This window comes from Strix uralensis, chromosome 1, assembly GCF_047716275.1.
Source record: "Strix uralensis isolate ZFMK-TIS-50842 chromosome 1, bStrUra1, whole genome shotgun sequence".
Classification (NCBI taxonomy): domain Eukaryota; kingdom Metazoa; phylum Chordata; class Aves; order Strigiformes; family Strigidae; genus Strix; species Strix uralensis.
The window spans coordinates 133,295,728-133,315,783 of record NC_133972.1 but is presented as its reverse complement, the minus strand read 5'-3'; the positions used below and the strand labels follow the sequence as shown (position 1 = coordinate 133,315,783).

Here is a 20,056-nt window from a genome sequence, read left to right as displayed (position 1 = left end):
AAAGAAATGGGTAAAATGCAATATTACAGCAATTCTGGTAGTGGAAAGTCAGAATTACTTGTTAAACATCAGCACAGATAGACAGTTTTTCAAATTAGCCATCTGCATTCAGTTGCAATTCAATTTTCTTGGGCCAGAGGGCTGATTCACATGTAAAGCTAGTGGGCTGTGCTTTGGACAGCTTATTTTTGTAGTCCCATATTCATCTCTTTTTAATCTAATCTGTACAGTTGAGCAGCCTCACACTTTGAAGTTGCTTTCATACTGTGTCTATCACAACACCATGCCTTATTTTTCCTTTCTTCTGCACAATGAAGACATTGTTCACTGCCACAGTTCCCTTTAGGAAAAAAAAAAAAAAAGAAAAAAAAAAAGAAAAACCAAAAAGAAAAAAGCTTTGGCTGCATAGAAATATGATCATGAAGAGCAATATATCACAGAACAGGATTGAAGCTGACTGGCAGATTTCTGCTGCAATATAGAATGGCACTCACTCTTCAGTTCTTCACTTGTATCCTCCAATAAATACTGTAATATAAAAAGTAGCACATAGAGATTGGGAAAATATAATATTCAAGTAATTCTTGTAGTAGAAGGACATCTGTATTTTCTCTTGGAAGAGTAAAATGTGGCTCAGTCTCATAGCTGTGTGCCCCACACTTCACCAGGTTCTTCGCATTTTGGGCAGTCCAATGAAGCTTGGATCTGCATTAAAAGACACATTTATGTGCAACTGTTCTAGGCAAAATTTTCCATACCTAGGCAACAGACTAGCAGAAATCCACCAAGGATGCTCTCAGAGAATGATCCCTGTGTTCATGTATAGATCCAAGGGAAAAGTGATAGAGGATCCTGAAACAAGAGAGAAACTGTCCAGGGAAAGCTATGATGATGACTTCCCTCTGCCCACCAGGCAGCCCCCAGTGTTTCCACCCTGCAGATTCTTTCCAGCTATCATTGTTAATCCAGCTTCTCCATTTCCCCAAACTTCTGGAGACTTATCCAATCCCAAAGTGGCCACAATAGCCACTGAAATCACCACCAGGGAAACTCACTGATGGTTTCCAACTACTAGTTGCCTGTTGGCCTTTGTCTCCCCTTAGATCTGCAGTGGCAATAGCCTGAAGGAAGAGTCCCCACTGTGACAACAAGTCCCAAACTGACTCCCAACCAAAGTGGTGTTCCACCAGTAAGGTTGTGGACCTTTTGGTTGCCTTCCATACTGCAGCGATGGAGGGTGCCACTGCACAGGGTGATTGCTTCAGGAGCAAAAGAAGCTCATAACCAACCTCTCAGCAACCTGATGCAAAGTTTGCTGAACTGGCACAAATCCAAGCTGCAGGACCAGAGAGATACCAGCACCTGCACAGAGAAGATGGAAATAGCTGTAAACAACAGAGTGGTTCTGAAGATGCCATCCTTCTCACAGAATAAGTACTGGTCTCACTGGTTATTTTTAATATTTTCTTACATGCCTGCCCAGTCCTTTACAAACTGGCCAGCCAGTCTCTGCCTTCTCCTATTATGTTGTCAAAGCCTTGCAGCTGTCTTTCAGCCTGTTAAAGCTAAAACCAGACTGATTTCGTCTAGATGACTGCCTTGGAAGGGAGAACAGCAAAACAACCCTTCTCTCTTATTGTCCTTTGGTCTCCATTTAAGGTATCCGTTAAACCAACAGTCAAGGTATCTGTGAAAGCGTTTGGTGCTTTCTTGTTGGTGGTTGAGCCTCTTTGCTGATCTGCAGCCTTTGTTTAGACTTGCTTGGCCAGCTTTTTATATTTTCCCTGACAATCGTGAAATTCAGATGTCCAGCAAGACACATGCAATAGTATCTTACTTGGATATGTAAGTAAAAAGGGGGAAGGTCTCACATATGTTTGTATAAATAAACTCAGATGTACATATTTTAGCATTTTAGTTTGCATTAGGAGTGCAAAGCAAACCTTCCGGATGTCCCCTCTTATAATGCTTTGGTTTGCATTTGGTGAGGCAGGCTGGGAATTCACAAAGTGCACTTTTTTATTTTAGATGAATGTAAACCTTTGCAGGAGGACATCTAGTCTGTTCTGCTGGTGAGTATTCAGTCCATTGGGCCAGAGAGCTGGTGTAAAGACAGAAGAAGAAAACAAAAACTATGGATAGAGTGGACATCAGGTCTTCAGCACCATTTCACACCACTTGCTACTGCTGATATAAACTTGGATATGCAGGAACCTTCCAACATCTCAATCTCTGTGGCTTCTAAATGGAGACATAAAGTGAGTTGTGAATATGAAGTAGGGGACATGAATTAAGAGCTACATTTAATGGATGGCTAACTCAGGCAAAAGTGTAACTAGTAAGCTACAATGGTATGTGGGAGACGCACTTTTTTTTTTTTTTTTTTTTTTTTAAAGGAAGAAAGAAAAAGCAATGTAAGAAAAGCAAAGCAAAGCAAAGCAAAACAAAGCAAAGCGAGGCAGAAGGTGCTGTTACATTCCCTGCTCCATCTGCTGGGGCAACCCAGAATAGCTTGTCATGTTCATCCAGACAACTGTACTGTAGTAATCTACTAGCTTGTTACCTAACTACCTTTCTCCCAGTAATTATTCGGTAGTACTGAGCTGCATCATTTTTGTAATCACATCTGTGCTTTGATTTCTCCCTGTTCAATGTTTTGAGTGCCTGTAATTAGTCTTTTAGGTGTAATAGGATAATATAGAAGCTGCTGTTTTGTTATCAAATGATACAATTTGACTCCAGAGTTTAGAAAAAAAATTGCTTTAAGATGCAGTTTGCTGCACTGAGTGAGTAGTAATAACTCCTCATGGTTTAGTTTGCATCCATTTCCTTTCCCTACTTCGGTTCCCATCTCAGTTCTCTTTTGTCTCTGCTTTCATAATTGCTCTCTTTCTTTACAGTTTCTTCACTGTGATACCTAGAAAAAAGTAACTTACTTAAATCTGCATATTCCTAATTTTTACCAGCAGCCATAGGTTTATTAATTAATTCTTCTACAGTTTTAAGGAAATTTGTCATGCCAGAATGGAACATATTATTAAAATACTCTCATTCAAATGGAAGGATGGTATTTGTTAATGAGATTTAGTTTATAATGCTTGGTATTAAAGGGAAGATAGTGGCATTGTAAGTTCCAGGTTTTGATGGAAAGGTTACTAAATTTTGAATTGACATTCCAAAAGAACAAAGAAAATCCCAGAGAGAAAATTAACTGATATGGTGTAAGCAAGCAAAGTTCATTATTTGATATATGAGCACATTCAGAGGATACTCTGAGATAAATATGTAAATATTAACTTGGTCATTAGAGGAAACATCTGTCCATACTATTTAAATGCTATGGGGCAATTGAAACAGGATGCAAATAAACCCGGTTCCCAAGCCTGTCCAACTTTATAACCCACCAATGTTGATTATCCTAATGCAAATACAAGGCATTGTATATGCAGAGTGCTTTATAATGAAACAAAATGACAGGGTCAAAGATATCACAAAGATATCAGATTACAAAAGAGTTGTATCTCTACCATACTACATTCAAACAATCTACAGAAAAATAAATAATAATTTTAAAAAAGAAATCTGAGCATGCTATTTTCCTGGAGCCAGATGACTCACAAATTTTGCAGAAGGCAGAGTACAATGTAGACAAAATCTGCCCTTCGAATAACCATGACAGTTGCTAAAATAGAGCTGTAGCATGACACTGTAGTAGCATGAATTTATTATAGATAGTGTAGATCATTAAATAATTAAACTGATTAGGATTATTCTCTACAGCATCTTTAATATAATTTTCCTCATATTCTTTTAGATACTCTATTCTTATTCAGGTATACAAGACTTCTGCCTTTTCCATTGACCCAAGAAAATCAGGGAAAAGGTGAATCCAGCTAGGGATCTGTTGTGATTTTTTGGGGGATTACAATCTCTCTGGGGAAGAAACTAGATTTCTGGCATGATCACTTGATAACAACAGTTAGTTTATGCTCTTTCAACAGAGGTCTAAAATGGTAGAGAGACTAAAATGGGATCAGAAGAGGCAGCAATCAAGAGGTGCCGTAATTCCATTTCCTAGTAGTATTTTTTCCTGAAGGGGAAGCACAAAAAACTGGAGTGCAATGGAGGTGAGACACAGCACTTTATAGCTTATCTGCCATTAACTGCTCCCTTTGAGGGCAGGTCTTTTCCAAAGCACAGCTGGGAACAGTGATGAGCTCTGAAAACCATGGTGAAAGCAGACAGGGCAATGACACGCCATGGTTGGAGGTCAGGTCTGTTCTTGCTAGTGGACATGGTAGTGAGCGTTCTCTCCTCTGTGCCTGGAGCATCGCTGATGCTTTCCAGTTTCTAGACATATGGTGGCTGATGCTGGACAAGGACCTTCAATTTCAGGACTGTCCCCTCAGTACAGGATCCTGTGTGATGTCATTCCTCTCTACAAACGGCTACTTCTCACGGCTGGAGAAAAGTAAAACCCTGATTCTGTTGAAGTCAACGGCAACAGTTGCAGTGACCCCAGAAAAGGCAGGTTTTCAGCTCAGCCCTCAGGAACCTCAGCAGTCTTGCCCAGCATATCAGCACAGACAGCAATCCATGCCTCCAAAACATCCACACTCTGAACAAACCTAAGTCACTCTTCCCCAGAAACTGGTAGTATGATAGCTTGTCAGGCTATACTTGTATGTAAATACAAAGAAAAATACATAGGCATGTAGAATAAATACCATTTTTGTTTTATAGAAAGAAGAAACAATACTGAATAGCACAGTTCAATGACTGCTATAGAACACAACACACAAGTGCCATTCAAAGAGGTTTACCAGTAGGTGGTGACATATAATTATTTATTAGGAATTTTCTGTCTGCAAAATGTTCTGAGCTACAAGAAGCTATGCTGTACGCTGTGCAACTTTTTGTTTAGGTTTTCCTTTCATATTGCTCCACATTTCTGAGCTATCTTTTACATGTTTCACAGCTGCAGAAATGTTTCATAGCTGCAATTGCATCTCCTGGCACATCAGACTTCTGCTCTGTGAGCTACAGGGCTGCCTTCACACTGCTGAGCTGGTTTTTTTGTGCAGTTCTAGTGTTTTCCATCTGTTGATGAAAGATATTAGCACGGTTCTCATTACACATGCAAGAGAAAGAAGTCAATCATTTCTTTATAGGGTACGCCTCTTATTTACTTCCAGTGAATAAACAGGTTTTATAGTTAGCTGTGTGCAAACTTGCTATTTACCGCCAAATGTAAACATCAGCCTCTCGTAACTCCATCACACCCTTCTGTGCACAAGTGCTCCCAAGTTGTGAAGCCATCAGTAGCCCTGGAAAAAAATTATTTGCCTCAGCTTGGCCTGTGTATTATTGCTTGTTTAAATACCATGTGTGAGTTATGATTGATGAAAGCCATGTAGCTACAACATATGAGATGAAGCTGGGGTTTGGATGGTTGGTGAGCTGTTTCCAAGCAGCTGTGCAAAGCAAGCCAGAAGGCTTCTCTTAGGCTTCAGGAATCACTGCAGAAGTGAGCTGGGCCTGTTTGCTTTATGGGAACAGTATTGGCTCCATGGAGGCCACAACCAAACATACTTCGCCATCTGGAGCAGAGGTGATAGATAAGAGTGGTCCTGGCAGCCTCTGCCCACAGCCAGCGGGCATATCTACGTGAAAAATGTCTGCTGTCCTCTTGGGGAAAGTGATGCAATGTGACCGTGCATTAGTCTCGACACAAGTTCTGGCCCTGAAGACACAAGCAGAGCCATATCTCTGCTGACCTTGCAGCTGGTGTGACAGCCAGGCTGAGGTGATAAACACATCATACTGGGTAAAATGTCAGCACGCTGCTCTGTCTTCACTACGTTCTCTTAAGTTGGTCTTTTTGGACTGGTTCTAGCTCAACCAAAAGGCTTAACCAAAACGTCAAATGACAGTTGTTAAAAGGTTTTGCATTTTCTAACTACTACACAATGCACTGCTGAGTTTCTCCACTGTTCTTAAGGGATGAACACCCATATTCAAACCTGCAGTGACAAAGGCTTATACATTCAAAGATACATGGTGCTTTATTCCTGCTGATGTCATTTGCCTGAGTCTTGAGCCCAAGTCCTGTCAGTTCTTTGCACTAATACTCTTCTTACTGTTTATGCCAGGAGTCTGCCTCACAAAGCCAAGGCCAAAAAAGTCCATACATTTTTTCTGACTGCATCCATAACTCCTGTGGGCTGCCCTTTTGGGCTGGGGCAAGAAAGTTAACCTCATACACAACATACAATGTGCTGCAGTAAATGTAATATCTGTCAACATGGGGGACAACACACGACCTTCAAGTCCTGCTGTACAGATTGGTGGCAACTGCCTGAGCTTTGGCAGTGGTAAATGGGACCCAGTATCCAGCCAGATGTTGTGTCTCTGTCTGAAACTGAAGAACACCAAAATACCATATCCAGAATGTCAGGGCACTCTACTGGTGCTGCTGAAAAATCAGGAAAGCCTAATACCCACTGATATAAAAGAAAGGGGATTCACACTGCTCATCTGCTGAATTTGGGGGAGTATCTGTGGCAGAGAACACTCTTGCTTACATTTATCACAAAGACATATGTCACAGGCTGCAGCCTACTATAGTACTGTCTGGCTTTGGGGCTGTAAATTGGCCTATTTAAGAAATCAGGTGGGAGATGATCTAGAACTACGGAAGCACCTCAAACTATGCAAGAGTGACTCTGTTCTGTCATAATAGTTATTTATCAAGGGTGCTGCCACATAAGGGTCCCTTAAATAGGAAAGAGGGGGTGTATTTGATTTTCCTGAGAGAAGAAGCAATTATTTAAGGTAGGCTGCCAAGCTGCTCCTGTTCTCTGCCTACATCTGGTTACATTTTGAGCACTATTACATATGTACAAATCAAAAAGAGAAAGAAGGTGGGCAGCTTTAGAGAAGTCACTCCTATTGTGGCAGCAGGATGCTATTTATAAATGATGTTATCATCACACTGTGGTACAACTACCCAAAGCATGTACGGAAAAGGCAAGTGTGACTGGCAGCTCTACTTGGTGCAACACATGATGGTGTGAGGAGACAGAAGTATCTGTTGCTGGTTAAACATTATTCTTGTGTTAGACACAAAACTGACAGAAGCTTCCAACTTTCTTGTTCAGTGTTGTTTGGACATAAAAAGTCTGAGACCTACACATACACTAAGAATTAGATGCCAAGATAATAAAATTATCATACTTGTTTAGGATGAGGAAGTGGTAGGATGTAGTCAAAGATGACACCCAGAACTGAAATTTCTCATAATGGAAACAAGCAGGAAATGGGAAAGCATGGCTTTTATAAAGCAATTCTGTTATAACAGGCTAAATTCTGATGGTGAAAAAGCAGCTTTTCTAGGAAAATAAAAAAAATGCCTGTGCTTAAATGGAAATGGGGTGGGGGACTGGATCTTGAGCTGACACACAAAAGGAGTTGGCTTTTAGATTGAGGGCAAACCTCAATGCTGTAAGCAGAGTTTATTTCTTCAGTAGAGCAACTTTAAAATTGTCTCAAATGTAATGGCATGTGCACAGAGTTACGTCATGACTCACTGCCTTCCTTGGTTTGAAGCCAGGACAGTATTCCCATCTGCCAGATTTGCAGCTTGGTGCCTTCAGTGTAGTGTTCGATTTGGACAGCAAAAGGTCCAAATCTTTACTGTTTTATCATACAGCTGTAGGGACACCAACAAAAACTCGTACAAAAGCGAGCCTGAAAAAGTGACTAAAACCCATCAGTTTCTCTCTTAGAAACATATTAGGCCCTGAATGACTAATGAGCCATCACTATATGCTACCTGAGCTACCTCCTCGATGTCGTGATGCCAGGTGTTAGGAGCAAGCCAGAGTTTGAACTCTCAGCACTCAGCAACAGGAAGGGAAAAAGGTTTAATGGGAAAATAAATGGTGATCCAAGGATAATAAAAAAACCCCAAACCAGTATGGTTGTCTAATCCTGCTTTCTTCTCTCTCACACTGCATTATAGAAAGCCCATTTTTTCCTTTCTACCAGAGAAACATTGTTAGAGGGAGCAAGTCCATGTCCACAGCCACCCCTTTTCCCACGGCATAACCCCCACCATTCCCTCTCATAGCAGCACACCAGAGCCAGGGCAGCCCACCAGAAGGAGAAGGGAGTGAGTGAGCAGGCTGGCAGCTGAAGGACCTGCAGCCACCATTCAGGCCAGTCTGAGTCCTCTGGACACCTGTCAGTAGCCTTTTCATATATTGCTAAACTTGAACTATAAACTGCAATTAGTAAATCTGCAGGATAGTTCAAAACACACCCGACAGACCTTCAAATTATCAACTATTACAGCTCTTTGATTACTTTGGAGCCGCTACTGATATGTGACATCAGCTCAAGGGCATGTCTGCAACTGTCTGCATCAACCGAGTGAAACTCCCTGCAGAAAGATGTCAGAACAGAGACAAAACTGGCTCTCTCCAGAAATGGTTAATCAATAGCTTGCTAGGTTGGCTGAATGCCATTAGATACAGTGGTGCACCTACTGTATATAAATCGTAACCTGTCTTCTGTATCATTCTCAGTCACCTCTCCTGCCATACTGGTAGTTACCAGCTTTCAACTTGGAAGTTTTTGGGCATTACCAGAAATGTTCATAGCATCATGGATCTGGGGAACAGTGATAATACTCTGTTGTGGGTTTTGGTTTCTTCTAGGGAGGAGGAGAAGGTAAGGAATCTATTTGTAAATGAATCTCAGTGTACCTAGCCTTTATTTCTGTCAAATATACTATGTACATAGCTAAAAGAAGTGTAATCTTAACTGTCAGAGGGACAGATGAGGGATAGCATGGGCAACACTGTAGTTTGGTCTTTTGATTTATAATAGAATTTTTCTGTACAAACTTTTTAGTAATAGTGAGGTAATGCCTAGACATAGCTGTAGATACAAATCTATGCATAAATGAGGTACTTCAAATATGAATATGTATGTTCCGATTTCCTGAAGTACTGCATTGTAATCACAGCTAATACCTACTTATATGTAATTATAGTTTAATACCTACTTACAAACATTTGCATATTATCAGTCTGTCATATTCAGTAACACCGTTGTAATACAGATAATATTTATGTACCTTACTATGTTGAATACATATTCCTTAAAAGCATTCATTCTACTGGCACATTTACATAAGGAGCAAGTAGTTTGCTTACCTGTTGTAATTTTGTATTTTTCATCAGTCATTTTCTTGTTTTACTTTAAAAAGTTTGATAAAAAAGGTGAAAATAGTTAACTTCAGATAATAACCATTAGGAATTTACTACAAAACCTAATGTATTATCTGAACATTTTTTTAGCAGCTATGGTGTCCTTATGCAGGAAAGTGGTTTTCTGACTCAAAATAAAAAATATCATTTAAATATATGCTTCACTTTAAGCATATGTTTCACTTAAAGCATGTGCTTAATGACACTTTGCCTGAAAGACTAACTCATGCTTACTGAAGACCATGGCAAAATTCCCACTGTTTTCAGCAGGATCTGGTCCAAATAGGATATGCCAATAATAACAACCTTTCTACACTAAAAGGCTATTCCCCTTGGTATTCAAATTGAATTGTGGATACCGTTGCCCAAAAATGTATCAGACAATATTAGTGGGATGGATTATTCATTTATGGGACAATTACATAACTGTGCATGTTAACTAATGGCAACAATTCTGCATATAAATAGGTGAAAAATATACTCCTGATCTAGGGAAAAAAAAAGATGACATAATCAAATTGTGGTTTATTATGTTAATTATAATACAGGCTGTTAAAGTTATTCTTTCTTACATACCATAGACCTCACAATAGGCTTAGTCCTTAAGGAGGAGAAAATGATTTGTCAATATACTATTTGTTTGGGTTTTTTTCTGCATTTTTTTCACATTACAAAAAGCCTAACATCAGTATTTTACTTACCTGGTAGTCCTGGAGAAGAGATCCTTATACATACTTATAAATTCAGGTTTTGTTTGTGTTTTGTAGGCGACAAGGTGAGCCACCACTTGAAAATGGATTCCTTCCATACCTGGGCTGTGCCTTGCAGTTTGGTGCCAACCCCCTTGAATTCCTCAGAGAAAAGCGGGAGAAGCATGGCCACATTTTCACTTGCCGAGTAGCAGGGAAATACATTCATTTCCTCACTGACCCTTTTTCATACCATGCATTGATTCGCCAGGGAAAACACTTGGACTGGAAAAAGTTCCATTTTGCTACTTCTGCCAAGGTACCCCGTTAAAAATGGGTTTAATATCTAACATGCAAAGTATCTGCTGTCAGGACAGATGTACCCAGTTAATCCCTATATCATAACTATGCCTTTGGAATAGAATTGGTTTTACATTTCTGCATCTTTATTGGTTTAAAACATTGGGGTCTTTTCTCCCCTTTCCTTAATGGAAATCACCATAAAGGTGATTCGGATTGTCCAAGAATGACATTATTTAGCCATGTAGTATCCCAAAGTGCTAAAGCAGAAATACAATTAGCACCATCTGCAAAATTATGATATAGCTTGCCAAAGCTGAAACCTTCTTCAGGAGGTTCTCACTACTATGCAAGATTTGATCCTAATGCCTTAAAAAAATATGCAACAGAGTAGGAGCTCAGTCAAACTTACTGAAGTAAGCAAAAAGGCTCCTGTTGATATCAGTGGGAGCTGAATGAAGGTCTAGGTAACCACATGCATTTATTTGTAAGCATCTATTCAAATCTATTTTTCATTTGCCTACTTAACTGCTATGGTTCACTGAGAAAGTATCAGTTCTACTATTAACAGCCCTTATTATGCTTCCCTCTAGTAAGCTATAAAGTTTTACTTTGGCTTTAATTCCTGTTAGACTTTATCATTGAGTTTATGATGGGCCTTATTTATCATGCATACAATTTATTTTGTGACAGGCTTTTGGACATGGTAGCATTGACCCAGCAGAGGGAAACACCACTGAAAATTTTCATCAGACTTTCATTAGAACCCTTCAGGGCAATGCTCTAGATGCCCTCATTGAAGCAATGATGGAAAACCTACAGTACGTCATGTTGCAGTCAAGAACATCTAAACTTCAGTCTAATACCTGGGTGACAGAAGGACTTTATACGTTCTGTTGCCAGGTGATGTTCGAGTCTGGCTTTTTAACGCTTTTTGGTAAAGAATTTAATTCAAATAATGACAAAAATACATCATCAAAGCAGGAAACTGAGAGAGCTCATATCCTAAAGGCCCTTGAAAACTTCAAGGAATTTGATAGGATCTTTCCAGCCCTAGTGGCGGGGCTGCCTATCCACCTTTTCAAGAGTGCTCACAGCGCACGTGAGAAGCTAGGAGAAGCACTCCTCCACAAGAACCTCCTGAAGAGGGACAACCTCTCTGAGCTTGTCACCCTCCGCATGTTCCTGAATGACACTCTGTCAACCTTCGATGACATGGAAAAAGCAAAGACCCACGTGGCAGTGCTCTGGGCCTCACAAGCCAACACCATTCCTGCCACGTTTTGGAGCTTGTTCTATCTCCTTAAGTAAGTCCCAATGCTTCCTCTTTCCAAACAAGAAAAATGTTTGTTATCTTTCAGAAACCAGTTCATTAATACAAGCAAATTCCACTGCTTGGTACCTCATCAGTGTCAAAAAACTCACTGATTACAACAGAAGTGGCATGTTGTTCCAGACTTCCACAGAAACCCCCTTCACTCGTCTGAGATCAAATAGTGGTACCACAGAGCAATTCTGTAGAAGTTTTTTTTAAAAAAACACTCCAGGGGAATGCTACACTTTGTCAAGAAAATTTTGGGTCAAATCTACATGATATGACATTAAAAGTGCTGTTTACAGTCAGAACATTAATTGTATTGAAGGCTCCCAGTATAATCGGACATTTTTACACCATCTTACTAGAGCAGGCAAAATGAGCTTTAACTTCATTATTGTTTTCACAGACACTTAATAGAAAATAGTTTATACATTGATAGATCTTACTGAGGTTGCAGTGCAGACTGCAGCTGCTGAGCTTGTTACTCATGAGAGGAGTGCACAGTTCAGATAATACTACTAAATGTCCATTTTAGAGTGGGCCTCTGTGGAGTGTAATCTACCTCAACATAACTAACTCTTAAGTATGTATCTAAATTGCTGACATTTTTATTTAGCCACTGGCTTGCACCCTCATATGTACCTGCCAATGCTAATATCTGAGGTTCTTTAGTACTTTTCACTCCAAGAATGAATTGGCTTTAGGTCTTCTGGCCTTGGAGTCTTTTAAAACCTTGATTGATTGTGTCTTCATCAAGACACTATTGCATCCTGTATTATTATCTATACATATTTCACCATAGCCCATGTATTCTGTGTATGTAAGAAAGTCTAGACAGTGATGGATACTATATGGACTTTTAGTATTAGGAAGATTCTTTTCAGTTAGACATCATCCAGGATAAGTGATGTTATAAAACTGATCTATAACACTATTCCTACATTTTCTGCCTGCAGTGGGGCTATTTGCTAATCTACAACTGATTGTTCTATTTCTTATTCTTGGCATTCCTTTTTAGTGACATTACTGTTTATTACCTGAGGTCTGCACATCAGTTCTGTCCCACTTGTCATTGGAGACAGAATCAAATACTTGGGGTTCTTTTCCTTTTTTTGAAGCTATTGTACCTCTGCCAAGACATGAAAAAGTGTCATTGCAGCATTAGCTGCAACATTTTAATTTTAGAAGGTTGTACTTGTCAGCTAGCAAACTAAATTTTAGTCAGGAAGAAAGTTAATGGCAAAACTGCTTTTTAAAGCATTCTTAAGTGTAAAATCATGTTATTCTTCTGCTCTTTTGATCTTAGGAGTCCAGAAGCAATGAGAGCTGCTACCAAAGAAGTGCAGAGTACTTTGGAAAGTGCCGGAGAAAAGATCAACTTAGATGGCAACCATATTTCCTTGAACCGAAAACAGCTGGATAATATGCCAGTACTAGGTATGATTATTTTATGCAGGAGTACCAGAAATCACCCCACAATTTTCACCGTCTTCTATTTGTTACCATATAAATGCTTGCTATGGAATGACTATGGAATTAGCCAATAAACACCATAACAAAAACTTGTATGTTCCTTAGCAGTAGCCAACCCATTCAGTCTTCCCAATTTCCCAGGTGGTACTGAAAGTATCAAAATTCACATGAACAGCACTTTTTCGTGGGTAATGGCATATCTCAATACTGCTACACAGCTACATAACATAGTATTGGAGACCCATGGATAATTCAGAAGAATATTTTGTTTAGTAATGCATTTAGATCAAATAAAAGGGTGTTGCCAAATTTTATATCCCAATTCTTATGATGTGAAGCAATATCTTCTAATACCATTACTTTTATTTCTTAATATTTTTCAAATTATAGGCACATTTTTCAAAAGTGTCCAAGTTACAGAGAGTTTTGAAAATGTCACCCTTTAAATACTGTTGCTTTTTTAAAAAAAAAAAAAAATCTGCTTATGTTGAAACAAAATAGAACAAGTTACTTTTTATGAGTACTGGTTTTTATGTACCACCTCTTAAAATTTCAGAAAATCCTGATCACTGTACTGTTTCTTCTTCTTGTTATGTTTCCAGTTTTAACTGGTTTGTACTGTATCTCAGAGTGGAAATATGTCTCACTTTCAAATATTCTGTTGCACCAACTATGGGTATTTTTCTAGGGGAAAGCGGATTATGTTCCTGGTGTTATCTGCAGAAGGGGTAATAATGCTAAAAAGAAATGAGAAAGATACTTTCCTAGGCATTTAGAAAGTTATTGTTAAAACATTTCTTCTAATAAATGCAGGGTTTGATAATGGGTCTGAAATACTTCAAAATGCATGAACTCCCCCAAGGACATACACATACTATTTCCATGGTAATCGTTCCTTTTCCTCTCCCGATAGACAGCATCATCAAGGAGGCAATGAGGCTATCAAGTGCATCCATGACTTTCCGAGTTGCCAAGGAGGATTTCACTTTGCACTTAGAGAATGATTTTTACAACATTCGCAGTGATGACATTGTAGCTCTTTACCCTCAACTGTTGCATTTTGATCCAGAAATCTATGCTGATCCCTTGGTAAGTATTTATCAAAGTTCATTAAACTCTGAGCTCTAGCAGAAGTTATCATGCCTTTAAATAGAGCATTTATCAGGGGTCCCCCTATGATTGGTTTTCTGTTGTACTCCAGAGAGTCTGTTCTTACACCTGGAGACGTAATGGTAGGCAAGAAAAAGAATAAAGTCAGTGCAAGCACTACCTGCAAAACATGATTTAGCGTAACCAAAAAGTGTGCTTCCAGCCCAAGACAGCCTTTTACTTACTGCTTTCCTTAGTGAGGAAGGATCACCATTATGAGGGGGGGTTAAGGGAGGACAAGGATAAGGATAATATTTTCCCAAAGGCACAGAATGAGAAATCTTCCAGTTCTGCTGTGTGAATAAGGATGCAGGTTATAATCCTTATTTTAAGAGGTCAGAAGAGAAAAGAAGAGTTATCAGCAAAGAACCTGGGATCATGTCCCACATACCAGAACTTCTCAGGGGCTACCATCTCCAAAACAGCACCATTGGGCCTGGCACTACTGTACAATGCTTACTGCTAGGGGCTTTTCTTTCCCAGTCTGCATTTTGTGTCTTAATGGCATTATCTAGTCTTTGGAGGTATTCAGATATCAAGTAACTCTTTTGTGGGTTTAATTACAGACGTTCAAATATGATCGCTTTCTCAATGAGAACGGAGAAGAAAAGACTGACTTCTACCGCAATGGTCGCAAGTTAAAGTATTACTATATGCCATTTGGGACAGGCATAGCAAAATGCCCTGGAAGGTTATTTGCCGTCCATGAAATTAAACAATTTTTGGTTTTGATTTTTTCATATTTTGAGATAGAGCTTGTGGACAATAATGTGCAATGTCCTTCTTTAGATCAATCCCGTGCAGGACTGGGTATTTTGCAACCAGCCAATGACATTGATTTCAGGTATAGACTGAAATGCCTATGAATATATATATTATACATATAAACTATGTACTATATAACATATACTTTATATATATTTTATGTATATATGCAAATGAAATGTTGCAAGTCTTGGGGAAATTCTATATGAAGATGTTAATTCATCAATCTAATGGAAAATGCATAAGGTATACCACTATGGTACCGGCATGCAGTGGGTTTGATGCACTATCTTGATTACAAATGTCTCCCCTTTTACCAACCATTTTGAAATGCAAGTTAAGATTTTGAACTGTGTGTGTACAGTAGTTCTTTTTTTTCTGTCAGCAAATACTTTCCCAGAGTTAGCTAGAATTTCATCAGCTAATTCAAAATAATTGTCAAAATTCAGCTACAGTTAAAGCGTATTCTTTTTTGTAACTGAAATGTTGGGGGTGGTGGTTCTCCCCACAGGTGAAATAAAATTTTTGTTGTGTAAAGGCAGATTCGCAGTGAGGAAGAAAGAGTTTCCTGGGGAAGTACCTTTATGGTTTTATGAAAAACTAGAAAAAGACTTGAGGAAAACCTACAAAAATGTTCACGTTCTAGTGAAACTGAAAAACTTGTATTATATTCATTCTAATATACTTCTTTTCAGAAAGCTGTAACTATTAAAATAAATGATATTGGCTGAACCAAATACATCTCTAGACTGTCATTTTAATGTCTTAACTATCAAAGATCTATGCACTCATCCAAAGCCACCTAATCCAGCTTTAAATAACCAGCTCAAATGCCAATATGGAGATAAATAAATAGCCAACATATAGTCACCAGTGGTTCTGGTTGGATTTTGCACCATTGTCTGAACTCTATATTTCCATAAGCCTCCATTGGTCATACTCCCAGGTCTTCCTAGTCTAATTGCATTAAAGTTATCATGGATAGTATGCCCACACATTTCATTTTTAGTGGTGGTGTGCCCATAAGAACGATTGTTCCAGGAATAATAGAATTTGGTTCTCTGTAGCATCCTTGTCCTTTCCTGCTGCAAATGATGGATGGATGTCACAAAAGTCCATTTTTTAATGAAACTTCTTCAGGCTGAAAGAGATAGTTTTCTTATCATCTGCCAACGAAAAGAACAAATGGACTTAAAATGTTATTATTATCCTTTTTTTGTATGTTTCTAAGGACTTATGGTCTGACCTTTTCTCCTTGACTCAAAAGTAAGTCTCATCACAGAAGATTAGATGCAGGACTATTAGATACTTTCAAATTTCACATTCTGGCAAGACATCCAGTCTAGCTGATAGAACTCTTTGTAAACATGGAATTTTGTATTGAGTCCTAGAACTGCTTTCTCTTCTCACTATCCACTGTGCTAAATATTCAAAGACAAATAAAAATATTCTGTAGTGTGTGATTATTTATTACCTGTGTTATCTTCGTAATTTTATTTAATCTTTTTTCATTTTCTAAGAACAGAGAACACCAATTTGTTGCCATTTGCAATATGTGTAATATTAAACTATTATGTATAATGCAAGTGGTTTTGAATTATTTAGTTCCCTTGGTAAGTGAAGTATCCACTCTTCAGGTACAGCTTGTTTTCATACTTCTGTCAATTATATTTTTGTATGATTTATATAAATTATAGCACATTCAGTGAAAGTTAGTACTGATTCAGAGAACACATGAAAGCCTGACGTTATCATTATTACATGTGCCCTGGCACACATTATTACCATTAGACTGTCTACCCCCCCTTCTTAAACAGATCCTGCTTAAAACAACAGGTTTTGAGGGTAGTAAGGCTATACAATGTTTTAAGCAAAATACCTTTCCTTGATGAAAGGGAATTCAACATAGAATTACAACAGCAGATAACAAAAGATAAGGACTGCTAAACTAATTATAGGCTCTCTGGAAAATTAAGCCTTCTTTTACATCCTCTTGTCTCATTCAAACTGACTGCTCCAGACTGCTCTGACTGTGGTTTAATGTTTTCTTTCAGCTTCCTTGGTCTATGAGAAATTTAAGTATTCAGTAGCTCCTAGAGCTGATCTGACTTTCAGCTACCCAAGTGTGGGAAAATAATGGAAGATTGGCGAGGAGGATTGTAAACACGCTCAAGTGACTTGCAGCTGAGGTGTCAAAAAACCACATATATCATGCTAATAGTTGTTTGGCCTTGTGTGTTAGAGAAGTAGAACCTCTGTGTTTAGATAACATAGGCCTGTGATAGACTTAGAGGCACCCTATCGAACATGCTTGAGATTCCTGCCCTGCTGTGGGAAAGATCAAAGCACAGTGATGAACTAAGCCTGCGCGAATCCCTGATAAACAGGTGAAAACAGCAGATTTGATGATCCTCTAGCATAGACCAAGCTCCGCAGTGCCTGTGACCCCACCTGTGTGCCTCTGCCCGGGTGCTGTTTTGGGGATCCCCCAGTTGGTGAGGTAACAAAAATAAATTTACTCTTTGCATTTCATCCATGGTTTTGTGGTTGTTCCTGCGTCCTGCCTGTGCTTGCTCACACACCAGGGAATACCAGCAGTAGAGAACTGAGGGGAAGGTAAAAACAACACAGGATTCACCCTGCAGATTAAAATCAAGTTCTGAACATTTTGGGGAAGCTCTTGACTTTATCGTCAAGTGTCAATGCTCTCAGAGACAGCACAGGAGATGCAAAAGCCAGCAACTCTGTGTCTTGGCACTTCTTCCTCCTTCCCCTGCCATGTGATAATCCTGGTCCACTGGAATTACGTTCTCAGGACTTTGCTTGACTGGCCAAATCTCATTACTCAGTCTCCCCACTATGCTGACAGTGTGTGCATTAGGTCTGATGACTGTTTTCTTTCCCGGGACTCTAAAACCCACTCTTCCCTCATCCTCTAATTCTTCCCCTTGTATATTCCATTTTCATTCCTTCTGGATAGTTGCTACATGGGCAGAGCTACAGAGGTAATAGGAAAGATATCGGTGTGGTCTCTCTGGTCCTTCAATCTCTTCATAGGGACTTCAGCATTTTAACTAGAAGTTCAGCTAGGAGGAACCATGGCACATTTTTCATTGCAGCAGACATATAGGGAGAAGCTTCAGTTTCTGTTTGAGGTTTACTTTTTTGTTGCTTTTTTCAGTGAGCATTAGATCAGTCTTTAATGTTCAATATGTACCAGATAAATGCTACAAATACGTTAGGTTTTATCTATAGCCTTCAGACAATTTTGCACCAAGAAGATGAAGAGCAAGCAAATAAAAATTGTGAAGTTCTGTCAGGCTGGACTTCTATTTACAGATTTATGTTTGACTTTGAAGTCAGTGCTAAAAGTGTTGACATTCTAGAACAGAAAGTGCTTTACTGAAGCTTGCATAAATCCCTATGAATTTCTAATGGAAATAATCTGAACCTGGTCTTAAAGGTCTATTTGCAATTAAAATAACTACATTTTTTTTAAAAAAATTGTAATATATATTGATGCACATGATAAACAACTTTGCTTTAAAAATTATTTACTCCAGTATGAAAAGTACAAAGCTTTGTTTTCAAAGAAATCTTAATAAATCCAAGTCCAATGGAAAGGAGATATAGGCGTGCTAAGGTATGACTAAGGAATGACCCAAACTCCCAAATGTTCATGCAATGCAACTGTCTTACAATAATAATAATATATCTGCATACTTTAAAATAGCCAGCTTTAGTACACCTCACATTGCTCTCCTGGAGACCTAATTCAAAGATTTCCTAACAGAGACAGCAAGACCATTCCTGGGTAACAAACCACAGCAGAGGCAGGCGTGAGTGTCCATATCCATCCCACCCAAGTCCAATGTCTTAACTGCAGAGTCACCATAGATTGGCAGAAGTCAGCACTGTCACCAGATACGGGGTCCTGCAGGGGTAGCTCAGGTGCTCCTGCCCAAAACTCCTGTTGGAGCATAGCCCTCGCCACTCAGCTTCCTATCACTCCTCTGTTGCTGGGGCAGCAATTCTCCATGGACAGATGGACCCATAACCTGTGGATTGATATTTGGTGTATAAAACAACAGAGGCGACCAGCTCTTTCTGCCCAGTTCTGAACTCCTGTAACATGAGGAGTATATTAGCATGTCTTCAGGGGACTCTGCAGAGCAATGGCACTTTTAAATGTTGACCTAGTGTTATGCAGCTGAAAAGATCCAGTATAACCCCTGAGTATACTTCCATTTTGTGACAAAAGACATAGAGATGAACAACTTGAATAGTTTTGGATAGGAATTTCTTCTTTTTTTATATTGGCTATATACAAGTATCTTTCTTTGCTGCCATGGCTGCTAATTTTCTAACCTTAGTTAAACCCCTGTTACCAGGGTCACACAGATGCAAGTGAGGGGACAAAAGAGTACAAAGTCTGTGGCTGCTATGCCTCAGCTAATGTAATCAAATACTTCAACAATCGATAGTCATCTGCCTTGCCAGGGTCATGGACACCACAAGGTTATGACAGGGCAATTCTCTTTGCTGCCTCTCCTAATAGCAGTACTTTTCTTAAGATAGGAGACAAAAAAAAAGTAAGACTAAACATCGTAAGAGCAATTAGAAAAATATTGGACAGATCCAGGCTGGTAGGAAGGAGGCAGCCTCTGCCATGGGTTGTGTGAGTATTTCACATTACATTCTTACTAGGTAAAATGCATAAAGAGATATGGACAGATGCGGGGAAAAGACCTCACCTCCAGGTAAGAACCTTAACCATTAGGTTAGCTCAAGCATTCACTCCTTTTCTCAAGGCACCTGTAGCCTGTTTTCACTGAAAAATGGAACAGATTCAACAGGACAATTTGCATGACTCTCTGATGGTACCCTTATAGCTAAAGTGCTCTCTTAGCTGAGAAAAGATTCAATTTTGACATGGGATTGAAGTCCCTGAGGTAGAGGAGGGTACTGAGCCCAATCTCTCCCAGGGGACAACTCCAACCTTGTGGTTTTCCCATAAAGAGTAAGAGTGAGGGGTACCTCCTCAGGGAGGCACAAGCACGTTATAGATTAGGTGCACCAAGGAGTTT

General features: G+C 39.2%; 1 protein-coding gene across 1 annotated transcript; it reads left to right on the top strand.

The window, feature by feature from the left end:
- Nucleotides 1–8,653: 8,653 nt before the first annotated feature.
- CYP7A1 (cytochrome P450 family 7 subfamily A member 1) lies at nt 8,654–15,706 on the top strand. Its single transcript, XM_074893772.1, has 6 exons — nt 8,654–8,733; nt 10,043–10,283; nt 10,958–11,571; nt 12,889–13,019; nt 13,969–14,144; nt 14,771–15,706. Exons 1-6 carry the CDS (start codon nt 8,654–8,656, stop codon nt 15,068–15,070), a joined length of 1,542 nt encoding a protein of 513 aa, XP_074749873.1. The 3' UTR covers nt 15,071–15,706.
- The last annotated feature ends 4,350 nt before the right edge of the window (nt 15,707–20,056 follow it).